Source organism: Ovis aries, chromosome 4, assembly GCF_016772045.2.
Source record: "Ovis aries strain OAR_USU_Benz2616 breed Rambouillet chromosome 4, ARS-UI_Ramb_v3.0, whole genome shotgun sequence".
In the NCBI taxonomy this organism is placed as follows: domain Eukaryota; kingdom Metazoa; phylum Chordata; class Mammalia; order Artiodactyla; family Bovidae; genus Ovis; species Ovis aries.
The window spans coordinates 52744677-52759951 of NC_056057.1; the positions used below are offsets into that span (position 1 = coordinate 52744677).

At 37.8% G+C, this 15275-nt stretch overlaps 1 protein-coding gene across 20 annotated transcripts in view; it reads right to left on the reverse strand.

Annotated features, from left to right (window-relative positions):
- The window catches only part of ST7 (suppression of tumorigenicity 7), a 273040-nt gene that overhangs the window by 80327 nt on the left and 177438 nt on the right, over window positions 1-15275 (reverse strand). For all 20 annotated transcript variants that reach the window (XM_027968340.3, XM_027968338.3, XM_060414354.1 and 17 more), the window contains 1 exon segment: window positions 13122-13219. In XM_027968340.3, the coding sequence (XP_027824141.1) occupies window positions 13122-13219 (98 nt within the window).

Genomic DNA, 15275 nt, shown 5'->3' on the forward strand with positions numbered 1-15275 from the left:
AATATTGTGTCAATATACATCTAAAATCTCTCCTTACTTTAAACTTTAAGGTAAACTGCAGTTTCAGAAACCCTGAAGGTGAAGCTGGAGAAGAGGGCAGAGAAATCAGCCTCATCTTGTCTTGGGGAAATAATAATTTATACCAATCTTCATAACTGAGAGGGAACACATTGAGTAAAACATTTTATTTATCATCTTAAACTGCTTCAAATAGGGCTGTGCCCTAGCCCTGAAATCATGAACAAATCTGAACAATTTGATGCTTATTTCAAATGCGTAGGACACAAGCCTGGTAACAGGAAATAAGACGATAAACATCCTTCCATCTGTGACGACATGACGTGGCTCTCCTGTTCCAGGAGTGGCCTCAAGGAGCAGCTAAACATGCTGGCCAACAGTTACTGCCAGAAAGGACTTTTTATGTCAAAACCACTATAACTGTGTTTGGCAGACACCATTCCATATCCACACAGGTAATGGTAAATAACTCTAGTCAGAAGATTAACTCATCTGGTTATCAGGCACAGTGAATAAATACTCATCCTGACAAGCATTTCACAACAAGGTCATGCTGAAAGTTTACAGTTATGAAAGATGCTTTCATAGCAACAGGCAGAAGGTCAGTACTCCAACCTTGACAGTCATCCACACCCCACTCTGTAATCCCTTGGCCTTCCAGTGTTCTTCCTCCCCACATCTTTCCACTCTACCCTCCTGAAACCCGAGTCCATGACATACAAATTTTCCAACACCTCCATTAGCTATTTACAGAACATAAGCGTGAGTTCACGGCTTCTGTCAATTTCCCAGACAAAGCTCGTGTCTACCAGCAGGATGGAGGGCTAGCTTCTTCTAGTTCCCCAAAGCACATCTAGATTGTTACTGCTCAGCCCTGGGGCCCACTTCCTACTCCTCTGAAATGCACGCCATAAAGCACCAGCACCTGCCACCATTAGACTGGGTTTTCTACCAGGTGACAGACCCTCATACACTGAAAATTCTGACACCTGTCTCCAACTCTTATTCTTAACATCAAGTCCTACCCTCCATATAGATGATTACAGTCCGTGTAAACATCCCACCTAGTATTCAAGATCCTCAACTGTTTTACCATCTCTAAGGAAAAGACTATCCCTCTCCTGTAGTTAAATAACCCAAGGTGATAGCCAAACTTCAGACTGTGACATCTAGATGAGTCCCATCTATGCAACTCTTTGACCAGAATCTACTGATTTCATTCATTTCTAGGTGCTCTTTCTCAGAAACCACTGGATGCTTCTCCTAGACCCAACCCATCAATGCTGGAGACCACAGAGCTCACTTCTTAACCTTCTTTCTTTCTGTCTACATGATTTCATACAGAGATGAACCTTTGTTCACCTCTGCACACATGATTTCACGCAATATCAGGGTTTTAACTCCTACATTTATGTTGATAACTCCCAAATTCCTCACCCCTGAGTTCCAGACACATACCCAGTTGCCCTCTTGATGTCCCTACCTGGAGGTAAAAAGGCCATTTCAAATTTAATGTGGCCAAAACAGAATCCTTGCTTTACCCTGAAACTCTGTTCCTCTCCTATTTTGTCTTCCTTTCTATAAATGCTATGACCATCAGGAAGCCGCTCAAGCTATAAACCTGTGGACTCCTAGATTTTCCTGATTATACAATTTCTTTCATTCCACGTCTGTTCCATTCAGTGGCTAATTTTTCAACTGGTTACTGAGAGGTTCTATGTGCCAGGCATTGCTTTCCTGGGGTACAGAAGTAAACAAACAAACAAAAAAACCCTTCCTTCCTGAAAGTGACATTTTAGTGAAGAGGGGATAGTAAATATGCAGATAAATATATGGAGAGACTATCAGCTGGTACACATTCTAAAGAGAATGAATGAAGCCAAGAAAGATTTTAGGGAATGCTGGCAAAGCAGGCAAAGGCGGGTTTAAATACAGTAGTCAGAGAGGGAGGACAGAGAAGGTGGGATTGTGAACGAGCTGTTTAAGCAGAAACCGAGGCAGTGAGGGAGCCAGTCATGAGATTGGAAGAGGAGAATTCCACGGAAGGCTTCCAGCAAGTGAAGATCCTGAAGAGGCAGGGAGTCTGGCGCATTCAGCAAACAGGAAGGCCAGTGTGCCTGGAGCACAGTGAACACAGAGCAGAAAGGAGGGCTGGAGAATGTAGAGCCTTCTAAGCCACTCACAGAGTTTAAATTAAGGATGAGATGAGAGACCAGCAGAAGGTTTTAAGCAAAGAATGACTACGTTTTAAATGGCTCATCCTAGCTGCTATGTGGAGAGACTCATACCTCAGAAAGCAGCCTTGTGTACCAGTGAACTCATGAGTCACAAAGGCAATGTCTCTAAGCCCATGGAGAGGCAGAAGGCTATGAGAGTATCTGCTCTTGGCAAGCAGGATAGACAACTGACCAGGAAGGAGATATATTCAATGTTTATGTATTGATTATTTAAAAAGGGAATGCAAACAACCCAGATCATTAGCCTCCCTGGTCATCACATGCACTGCTGGCTTTGCCTGCTTTATGGTTTCTGTTCCTCCTGGCCCAGGGCGGCCAAAATGTCTTTTTTCAGTAATCATCGCTCTGTTCACTCTAGAAGTCAACAGCTTCACTGATTCCTGGTGACAGAAGGAGCCTGGCCAAGAGAGCAGAGACTCAGACATCTGTTCTCCCTTTATATCTCACAGAAGGAAAAACTGTACAAAAGTACCTGGTTGAGGTGTGAATGAGAGAAGGTACAAGTACAGACTAAGATAATTATCATTTGGGAAAATGATATAGGCACTGATAAACTTAATAGCTGATCAAGAAACATAAATATAGGCATGGATCCCTAGTTAGTAGGGACCACAAGAATAATATAGTCAAAGCTATGGTTTTCCCTGTAGTCATATATGGATGGGAGAAATGGACCATAAAGAAGGCTGAGTGATAAAGAATCGATGTTTTCAAACTGTGGTGCTGGAGAAGACTCTTGAAAGTCCCTTGGACTGCAAGGAGATAAAACCAGTCAATCCTAAAGAAAATCAATCTTGAATATTCATTGGAAAGACTAATACTGAAACTGAAGCTCCAATACTTTGGCCACTTGATGCAAAGAGTTGACATATTGGAAAAGACCCTGATTTTGGGAAAGGATGAGGTCAGGAGGAGAAGGGGCTGACAGAGGATGAGATGGTCAGATGGCATTACTGACTCAATGGACATGAGTTTGAGCAAACTTTGGGAGATAGTGAAGGATAGAGAAAGAAGCCTGGCATGCTGCAGTCCATAGAATTGCAGAGTCAGACACGACTTAGCAACTGAACAACAACAACAATAAGAATAAAATAGAATTTTTAAATATTGAACCACTAGACCTATTCAATGGAAGAGAAGAAATAAAGAGGCAAAGTATGACATACAGAATATGTCAGCAAAAATAACTCTAAACAGAATAATGATGATAAACACAAATGGGAAAAACATGAGCCAAAATTTAAAAAACTGTCAGATTTGAATAAAGATGCTATTCAGCAACATTTTACATATCCAAATGGTCTATCAAAAAATTACAGAAAACTTAATTATAAAATATGTAAATATCCAAATCTAAATAGCTAGAGCAGTCCATCTTAACCCAAGTTAAAAAGAAAATCAAGGCAGAAAAGTAAAAGGAACAAAGAGGAGCATTATACACTCAATAATCAGTAAGACAAAATAATTATCAACATAAATGTATTTAACAATATAGCCTCAATATATACAAAGCAACAATTAATTAAACATGGAAAAAAGGAGGTACATAAACAATGAGAAATGAATACTCAATCACACACCTCTCAGAAACTGATAGAATAAGCAAACAAAATACGCTCAGATACAGATTTGAATAACATGATTAGCAATGCACTTAAACTAGTAAATACATATAGACTTTTGTAACCAACAGAAACATACTCCTTTCAAACAGATATAACATTTATGAACTGACCATATACTAGACCTCAGAGGAGGCTTCCAATAAATTTTTCCCAAATCAATATCATATGATTTATGTTCAAAATCATATAATTTAAGTTCTCTAAAGATAATATAAAGAAGATTATGAACCAATGACAAGGGGCTAAAAAAAAACTATGCAGAATAAGATGAAATTATCAAGAAATAAAGAGATACTTACATAGAATCAAAGGGAGCTAAGTGTTTAACATAAGAAACTGGTAAAGAGCCAACAAACAGGGAATGGGGGAGGGGAGGAAGAGAAGCAGGAGAAACAGATAAGTACAAGTATGACCAGAAAAACTGGAATAAAGACAAAAAGCTGAGAAAATAAATAGAACCAAATCCTAGTTCTTTTGAAAGTTTTATTAAAAAGACACATCTCTGTCAAGACTAATCAGCAAAAATAAAAGTTAAAAAAGACAGAGAACACAAAATGAAAAGGGGGGGCGGAACTACAGACAAATATTTTTTAAATTATGAAATAACATTATAAAAAGCTATATGCAATGAATTTGAAATATATGTAACATATATATAGTGCTTAAAGCAGCCTAGTACTGAGATAAATGGGTGTAGTCATGTATTGCTGATGAGAATTTAAACAATCACAGGCAGCCATTCTGGGAAGTGTACTGGCAGGACATGCTAAAATCAATATTTATATGCCTAACATCCAACAATCCACTCCTGGCTACACACCCAGTGAAGGCTTCTCACATGTCTATAAGGATGTTCACTCCAGCACTGCTGTGATAATGGGAAACTGGAGGCCATGTGGGGGCCTTCACTGGGGAAAGGATAAGTAAAATAGGGTAAGAGTATAAGAGAGAATACAACACAGAAGTTAGAACTTGCAACCATATACCAGAGGTACGAGAAGTAAAAATAGATAGGCCTGCAAAATAATGTTGAGTAAAAATGGTAAGAAAATCTATAGAGATATAAGTTAAACACACTGCATTACATATTTTGCAAGACTGTGATGGTCCTGGTCTCTCTAAAATCAATTAGGTTTTACTTTCCTGGGATTTCTTAAATGAAAGGTATGACAATGGGAGTTCGTCATTAACTATATTTTAGAAGTGAAGTGAAAGTTGCTCAGTCATGTCTGACTCTTTGTGACCCCATGGACTATACAGTCCATGGATTTGCCTGGGCCAGAATACTGGAGTGGGTAGCCTTTCCCTTCTCCAGGGGATCTTCCCAACCCAGGGATTTTCCCAACTCAGGGGTCGAACCCAGGTCTCCAACATTGCAGGCAGATTCTTCCATCAAACCCAAAGGTCCCATTATTTTTCCTCTATATAATGGTTTCTTCACCTCAGCAAAGAGATTTGTTATGATTCACAAAAAGATCAAGATGCCATTATGATAAAAATGAGTAACGTGCTCTCTCAAATACAGCATGTTCAAAACTGAACTCCTAACCTTTCTCCCTGCAAACAGGTTTCCACATCTTAGCTAATAGGAACTCCTCTTCTTCCATGGGAAAATCCTGGGAAACATCCTTGACTTCTCTCTTTTTTTCACACTGCATATATATTGAAGGCTCAGCTCAACAGTGGATTCTACTCTCCACGTGGAAAAACGTGGGCCACATATATGAAAAACCCTGATACTGACAGTTACCTTATCAACCATATATTTATTATGCTACAAGTAAAATTTTCATGTATATGACATGTGTAAATAAATATAACACTCTCATCTGCCTCAGGGATTATCTGCCACCAGCTCTTCACTGTGAATATAGAGTATAATGCTGATGAAACTGTGCTTCATCACTACTGATGCAACAAGGTAATAACCAATAAATCTATTATTTGCTCTTATTAGTTAAATAATTTTCCTTCCTATAGAATCACTAATTCTAATAACTTATTAAATAAGTTAACTCAATAAATCAGGCAACTCCAGAGAAGCAAATCATGATAAAAAAGGAAAGGTCATAAAAAGTTTTCAAAGTCATATAAATTCTGAAGATCAGTGCATTACTATTTATAGCATTTGCTTTCAAAATTCACTTTTTCTTTATTTGTAAGTATTGCAAAGATAGAATCTAGAAAACATGACAACAAACACTTCAGGAACACTTACTATGAAGTAACATATTTTGCTGCACACTTTGTCTTTAGTTCATCTGGCTTCCTGGTGGCTCAGAGGGAAAAGTGTCTGCCTGCAATGCAGAAGACCTGGGTTCAATCCCTAGGTCCCATTGTCTTTAGTTCAATGATATATGTGGTTGTTGTAAAAGCTTGAATGGAACTGTGTTCAAGTGATACTTGGTTGCCTAAACTTATTAAAATGCTACTCCTATGCCTCCTGTCCACATAATGGTACCTGACTTCTCTCAACAATCAACATCTAAATAAATTCGTCAATCAAGTTATTAATAATAATCCAAATTAAATTTCAAAAAAAAGGATATACTGATAAGATGGAAATCATGTGACCTTAAATGCTCTAGTTTTATTCCTTATGAAATTAGAGCATTTAAAAATAAGGAAAAAGAGATGAAAAATGAATAGAAATTAACCGGTAAAACATTCATTAAAAATTTTTCTCCTGAAAAGATATTTTTACCTATGCAATAAAGCAGAATTTCTGTTACAGAATATTCTCGAACTTTTTAAAACAATTTGAGAAGGGCAAATCAATAGTCCTTAATGTTCCAAAGAGTCTGATTAGTCCCAGAGGTTTATATTTTCTAAAGTGTGCTTTCACCAGAAGTGCTTCTCTTCATAAATCATTTAAAGGGAACCCTCTTGCTATTAATACTATTAAATTAATCCCCAAAGGTCAACTGCTTACCTCCTAGGATACCTCTAATGACCTAAAAGGGATTATATATAATGAACATCTACAATAATTTTCTAAATAAAACTCACTTTAACTTACATTAGTTTAAAAATAACCATTATCACTTCTAAGGAAAGTAGAATTAAACCGTTACCAAAGAGGTGTCTTAACAAAGGATGGGAAAGAAAAGTCACAGGTGCAAAGTGCTAACTAGGAATTTGTATGCTACAGCTCCGATTCACAGACTCAAATATTTTCTTGATTGTCTGTCTATAAGACACTGTACAGTGTGCTGGGAGGGACACATGAGAAAACTGAATACCACAGCAGCACTCAAGAAGCTCAAAATCTAATGAACTTCACTTATCCCTTTTGCATGTTATTAACATTTGGCTCAAAACACCTGTCTCTCTCTATTCATTGGCCCTAATTTCTCCTTAATGAAGGGATCATCTCAATAAGTGATTTGAGATAAAAATTGAGAACAGTAAAGTACAGGGGTAAAATACTAGTGAAAGAAGAGGTCAGGGAAAATGGTACTGTATTACCTCAAAACTTGTGGAGGAGACCCCTTAGGGAAGAAGCTCAGAAATTGAACACCCCCAAGAAGGCTTAATCCTCATATGGAAACTTGGTTAAGATACAAATCAACTCTGTTCAAAATCCTTACATGATTAGATCCAAATTTATAGGCACAAAGAAAAGGGAGTGAAAAGATGTACACTGACTCATGAGTGTGTTACGTCAGTGAGATGGCATAGCAGGAGTGGAGAAGAGAAAATAAGATCCTTATTTCTTGACTTGTTACAGTGAGTAAAAATTATTCTTCAAATTTAATAGGACACCCATGGTATGTGAATTAAATGAGATGGTATATGTAAACTTCTTAGCAAAGTTTCTGGTGCATAGTAATACTCAATATGTGTCTTACATGAAAAAAACTGAAAATCTTCCAGTTCTCAACTGGGAATTGTAGAAATGAGGCTGAAAATATAGGAAGGATACAACCCAGGGATGAGGTAACTGCAGTTTCCTCTCACTAATTTTTATAAAGAACCCTGACTAAGAACAAAAGAAGAATGTTTAGCAGTTATAACCCTATCGTCTAGTCTGAGAAAAGGTTTAACGTGGTCAAAAGCATTAAAAAATATGTCTTTAGCTAAATGTCATATAGGTGGCGAAATTTTGAAAGAATGAAAGTATTGACAGAGAGTTTTCCTTTTGTATGTAACCTGGTGCCATGGATTGAATTGCATACTCCAAAAAACTATATTGAAGTCCTAACCCTCGGTTCCTATAAAAGTGACCTTACTTGGAAACAGGCTCTTTGAGAACATAAATAAGTTTTAGCTTCAGAAATGATAAACATCAATAGATAAACCCACACAAATAAAAGTCTTGAGGTCCTTAGTAATTTTAAAAGGATTCTGAGACCAAAAAGCTTGAGAACTATGGGTTAATATTAGCATCTATTTTTAATTGAAAAAAATGGAATCTAACTGTATCTATTATTACACCTTTCCTTATCACTTAACAATATATCTTAGACAGTAATGGTAAGAATAGCAACACTTACTGAGTACTTATTCTTTGTGAAGTCCTGTGCCAAGTGCCTTGTAGGAATTATTCCATTTAATTCTTATACCTATCCTATGAAGTAGGTACTCAACTAGCACCCTGGCTATTACTGATGCAGGTGATTGGAAGATCACCTTCTCAGAACTATGCATTAGCTATGCAACCTTGAACAAGCACCTACGTCAAGGGCTGTTATGAGCATTAAGTGATTTATATTTGTAAAGCACTTAAAATGATACCTAGAACATAATAAACACTGCAGATATGTTCATCAGCATTCAAACCTCTGAGTCTAAATGTCATTTTCCAGAGTTGTAGATGGAAATCAAAAAGAAGGCTTAGAACAGTCCAGGAAACACTTCAAATTTGGGAAGTTAGGAAGATAAGGAGAAACTAGCCAGGAAGACTGAGACTTCATGAGGACTAAGAAGCATGGTTTCCTAAAAGAAATAAAATGTTTTAATAAGCTTTTGATGACCTGTGTCAAATGAGAGGCCAGGATAGCGAAAGAGGTAGAGCTGCAGAGACAGGATGAAACAAGAGTCAGGGATGACGATGCAGAGGTCTGTAGAAAACTACTGAAAGGAGGAGAAACAGGTGGTAAGTCTGAGAGCCTATGGTCAACTTTCAAAGGAGCAATACATTTTAGGGAAGAGGGGAAGACGATGATCTAGACCAAGGAAGGACCAAGGAAGACACTACCCCACATTAGCCTTTATTTCGCCTCTCTCTTACCCTCCAACTAGGTCCCCACCCAAATCTTTAAGTTCACTTACCCTTCACTCCCCAGATCCCTATTCAGTGAGTCCCATCTAAGGCTCATCTCCCCAAACTAGCATAGTCCCAGGTCAGTCAAGGGTTCTAGTAGGAACTGATTAATCCCAGGAATGCTTTAGAGGCTTGTACCTACCACAGGGGAAACTCAGACTATAGATAAGCAGAGTAAATAAAAACTTGATGTCTGCCCCAAAACACGTCTACTCACTTCAGGATTCTCCACATCAGTGGTTCTTAATGGGGGACAAACGTCTAAAGATAGGGGAAGCAACAAGCGAGAGAGCAACTACTGCACCTAGTGGGCAGAGGCCAGGGATGCTGCTGACCATCCTCCAATGCACAGGATGCACACAGCAAAGACAGGTGCCCGAATGTCAACAGTGCCAAGGCTGGGAAACCCCACCCTAGACTCAGCGACCTGCGGCAAGATGAGCTTTAGGAAGGCTCTCTTATCTGGGCATACAATCGCATCCATACCAGGGGCCAGATGGAGCATGGCTTAGGGGCCAGACCAGTCAGTCTTGTGAATTCTATTTCCAATCAACTCAAACAGGACCAGGGAAGGATAGAGGAAAGAACCTGAGGTTAGCTCATTGGTAAAAGTTAAAAAGAGAAAATAAATTGTGTTATATATCAAACGTTAACAAGAGAGACAAAATTCTTTTAAATGAAAACAAGCAAACAGACTTTGCTTTAAGTTAAGAAAGCAGAAAATACAACTCTTTTCATTTTGAATATTAAATAACACCTTATAGTGAAGTTCAAAAGCCACCATGCTCTCTTAGCTCTGCTTGCTGCCAAACAAGCTTCAATAAGGAAGGTGCTCTTGTATTCTTGACTGCAAAAGGAAGCTAATTAAAGTGGGTTTTTTGAGAAGACATCCTGACAGTTAAAAATAATTAATGTCTTGCTTTTAAAAAAAGAAACCATGAATCTGGACATTAAGGAGCCTATGTTTTCTTTTCTCATCAATAGTTCACTTGGAGGATCAATATTTGGATCCACAACCATCGACAGTTAGCCTTCCCAGAAATCCATTCACTCTTTTTCAGGATAAATCACTAATGAACAGTTTTTAACAGTTTTCCCTTTCTTAAGAGATTTCCAGAGAAATGTTTGAGAGTCTACTTTCTACATGGAAGGCATTTTGACTCTACCATTTCTGTTTCCACTTTAAAATCTGCTCTAGGAAAGTTTCAACTAATGCATATGGGGTAGGATGGCTGTGTCTTAATGAAAAATTAGGTCCTTCTGCCCTAAGGCTTTATCAGGAGGGTGCCTGGAATCCAGTGTGCTGTTTTATCAAAGGAAGCTTTCCAGCAAGATGGCTCATGTGCATGCTGTTAAAGGAGTACCCCCTCGGTGAAGTCCCTGTCTATGCATGACCCGTGACCTGAGAAGAGTCAGGACCGACCAGCTGTCTCCTGCAGGGCTGGGGCCAGCTGCAGCTTCAACAGAGAGGCGCCTCAATCTTCCCTCCTCCGCTTAGGGTTCCAGGAGCTTCTGAAGGAGAGAGTGTTTTGGATATTTCTCTTCAAAACACATTTCTACCATGTCTGACAGCATCCTTCACAGGACTGTTACAACACTGGGACCCCTATCTACTGGATGTTCCAGAAACCCAGTCAAAATACAACATGTATTGGTATTCTAATAATATGACAGATATTTTTTTAAGAAAAGTAACCCAAGAAACATATACATAGAAATACATATATATATATATATATATATATATATATATATACACACAGGTATGTTTGTGTGTGTGTATATACATATATATATATATATATTTATACACATATGAAAAGAGAAAGACTAATTGATTCATTCAGGGAAAGGAAATCAGAAATATCTCAAAATGCTCATCAGAGGAACAGTTCGGCAAATTTAAGACATAATTATATAATGGAGAAAAAGTAGGGCAAAAAAGGGAAGCATATCTAGTATATGTCAGGTGTTTTCACATTATGTCACTCCATCACTCCCTCAATTATACTTTTAGATAAGAATCATTATCCCTGATTTACAGAAGACAAATGAAAAGCCCATGAAAGGGGAGAAAGCTGCCCTAGGTCACAAAGTTAATGAAGAGCGAAGCTGAGATTCATTTGCAGGTTTTCTTACCCTCTGCCCAGCATTTATTTTATTGGATCCCAGATTTACCCCACCCCCTCCGCCCAAGTCTATTTGTAGACTATGTCAATAAATGGAATTGCAAATATAAAATAACGTTAAACAAAAATTAAACCATAGTATAGACGTATTGGTTTTAATCATGTGAAATTTTATATGTATATACTAAAAATTATGATAATCAGAATGAGGCTGATTGAAAAAAACCGGAATTAAAATCATCTGAGTTTGTTTTTCCTATGAAGTTGCTTAACCATATAATAAAGAGAATCACCAGAATCTGTTCCTCCATGCATACTTGTCCCAGGCTAATTAAGGTTAAGAAAAGGCAATAAATGTAAAACACCTTAAAGGCTGAATGTGCCAGGGCCAGTTTAATGTAGCTGGGCCACTTTCACATAGAGAAATACCCTATCCTTCATAAAATTCTCAGCTCTTTCACCAACTGGCAGCGTTTCTCCACTCTATTAAAGGCTGGAATTTCTGCAAGTGAAAAAGCTTTGAGAGCAAGTCATGTCTCTACAGAAATCGCCTTTTCTAAAATTTAGCATTTATACTATATAACATTCTTTCAATTCTTCCTTCAACAAAAAGAATTTAATCCTGGCAGGTTCCCTTTGCAGTGGCTTTGCCTAAGAAACATCTATCACCTTCAGTCAAGTTAGAGTTATTTTGGAATCTCTCTCCTGTGTTCCTCTCTTCAGGTCTGGTGGCTATACTGCTGTTTAGTGGAGTAGCCAGAACCCAAGCCAGAAGCATGGGTCTCACTTGCGTCATCCCGTTATGCTGTAACTTGCAGAAACAACCAGGGGTGATCCTGAAGTGCAGACTCCCACTGCCAAAGAGTAACTGAGAATTTACATGAATAATACCAGTGCAGAGAAAACTGAGAAAGGGCTCACTGGGTTTACACAGTCCGGTTCTCAACCCAAAAGCTGAGACCTACTCAAAACACCACTTTTCTCTTACCCCATGATAATGGGCAGTTTCCCTAAGCCTCCTAATTAAGTAAGAAGTAAAAGAATGAAAGGTTGACAAAGGCTTTCTGAGACTGTTTTTCAAAAGAAAATGGTTTATAAATACAATCCCCACTGATATCTGTTTCTTTATGAAAAGCATTTCTTACTATAAAAAAAGAAAAAGTGGAAGTAAAAGTTCCTCCACTGGTTTCCCTTAAAACCACTGTTTTAATTTGAAGTTACATAATAATAACCTCCTTTGGTTCTCTTTTGTTTTAAAACTCTCACCTATTTCCTCTCTTATTATGTTGACTACTATTAATAAAATGTCTTGATTCAAGAACCTAGGAAAATGCTTGAAATGACTCTAATAAGATTAGATCATAATGTTATTAAATTTGAGAGTAGCAATTTGAGCCATAGTTTATTCAAATCGTCCTAACAACTAAATACAAAAAATGTCAGTTAGCTAAAGTAGCTGATCTCATTCTTGGCTTCCGGCTACAGCCCCAAAGGTCTAATAACAAGGATATTTCTTTAACAGGCTAGTCATTCTATTAAAAGTTTTGCATGTATTATCTCATTTAATCTTCACCACGATCCTAAGTAGTAATCATTATTATTAGTGTGTTGCTATTGCTAAAGTTATTGTTATTCCCATTTTATGGATGAGGAAATAGGGCACAAAGAAGTTGAGTAACTTGTCTGAGATCACTCACTGACTAAGTTGTGAGTTAGAAGAGAAGCCCAGCCCCCATGGCAGCACCACACCATCAGCGGTACTGTCTGCTATGGTCTCACTCGGCGAGCTCCTCCTTCTCTAGGTCAGGTGCATTGCCACTGCTCCCAAACACCACTTCACACTCACATCTCTCATCATTTTCACTGCTTCTCTGGTCCTCCCGAGTCTTCTGGCACACATGGCTAGTCTTCTTTTGATGTAGACCAAAACATTGGTGTCTCGTCCTGAAGAGGGAGACATAAAACATGAAAACTTAAAAAAAAAAAAAAAAAAAAGATTTCAGCTGAGCAGCAAGAAAAAATAAAAATACAGAAATACAGAGGCGTATTTTCCATGCCCTTGAAGGAGAACCTCAGAAAGAACAGTCTGCTCCTTTGACTTTTCCTTACTGGAGGAGCACTGACAACTTTGCTAATAGCAGAAGGTATACAGAGCGAAATCAAAGTACTTAGCCTTCCAAGGTCAAACCACGTGACTGATTATTAATCCATGCTTTTGAGTTAGGATATTGAATATTCGATAAATAAAATCATCTGCCACAAAGTGCTGGGAGAATGGACATATCCACATTGCATGCGGTTTACAAGCAAAAATTCCACATTCTTCTCGTGTGCATGCCTTTGGCGAAGATGCAAAGAGGTGAATCTCAGGTTGCATCCTGATGAACTATTATTTCTTTCCTTCTTGACAATAAGTCTCGAGAAGCCTCATCTTGAACTTCTGTTTTATATTATTCTTTCCCTAACACTAGTGACATCATAATCATCTCCAGGTCCCCAAAGCAGTCAATTTCAGATGGCAACATAACACATTCCAGATATGACAACCGACTATGCAACAAAATGAAAAACTACCCTAGTGTTAGAGAAAGTATTGACAAGCTAAATAGTTGTAATAATAGTCACCAAAATGGCTCTTAAAAAGCACATTAACAACTTCTCATCTTAATCTCTTTATTTAATTATGTGTCTTTTTGGATATGTTTCCAGACCAGTGAGAACATGCATGTACTTAATCCTCAATAAAATTACCATGTTTTAGAAAAATATGACACACCTGTTATAGATTAAGTATATGTATAATACGCAGCTATTAAAAGATGTTAAGACCAAAGTCCTAACATTTCAAGTTTCAAACAATGAGAACAAGATGTGTGTTGAAAATCTGCCAGATACCTACCAATTATTTTAAAGATGTGATTATATTTTTGGATAGATTTGGGCAACAGGTTGAAAGGATTAATTTACAGAAGAAAAAAAGAAAATTTCTCAGGTTATATACAGACTTTGTAATTTTATGTATTAATCCTCATTTAGTTCACAAAATAGACATTTACTATATATGCCTACAAAATTCACTGTTATACACTTTTTAAAAAAAAGCAAGAGACATGATGATTAGAGACTTGATTAACATATACACTGTGCTTAGTTGCTCAGTCATGTCCAACTCTTTGCGACCCCATGGACTGTTGCCCACCAGGCTCCTCTGTCCATGGGGATTCTCCAGGCAAGAATACTGAAGTGGGTTGCCATGCCCTCCTCCAGGGGATCTTCTCAACCCAGGGATTGAACCCAGGTCTCCCACATTGCAGTGGATTCTTTACCATCTAAACCACAACATATACACTACTACAGAATAAAAATAAAAACCTGTGCATTGAGGGGTTATGTGGACACACTTACATGTACATGGGCCACAATGCAAAGATCTCACTGTACCTTAGTCAGAGGGACTCATGCACTCAGTTTCTGCACCAAATTCAGGCTTAACAATAAAACTTAATTTTATAATCTCAAATATGAAGGAGATACACTCCTACTCTCCAAGATGCAGGAGAGAGAAATGAGTTGAGAGAAATATCATTTTAAAGAAACACTTCCAAGTTTGGTTAGACAATGAAAACATTCTCTCTCACAAGGATCACTAAATTTCTTCTTAAACAACCAACAAACTGACAAGTCAAGGAGCTCAAGGAATTCCAGAAATGACTTTGTTATCTTGTTTTTATACCATTCGCCCCAAACATCACTGACTCTCAGTTTAGTGTACTAAAATGAAAGGTCTCATGTTAAAGAGTTGTGTTAAATATGGGAAGTCATCACTTTAAATATAAAAAAGATAAATAATTAGGAATTTAGGGCTCTTCCTCCCTAGAAGCCAGCAACAGTGCTTCCTAAACAATAGCTAAATACTGAGGCAATCACCAATCGCTGTTAAATTCTTAGCTGTCCTATTTCAATCCATGCTGTAGAAGACCCATGAGATAAACTTCTGATA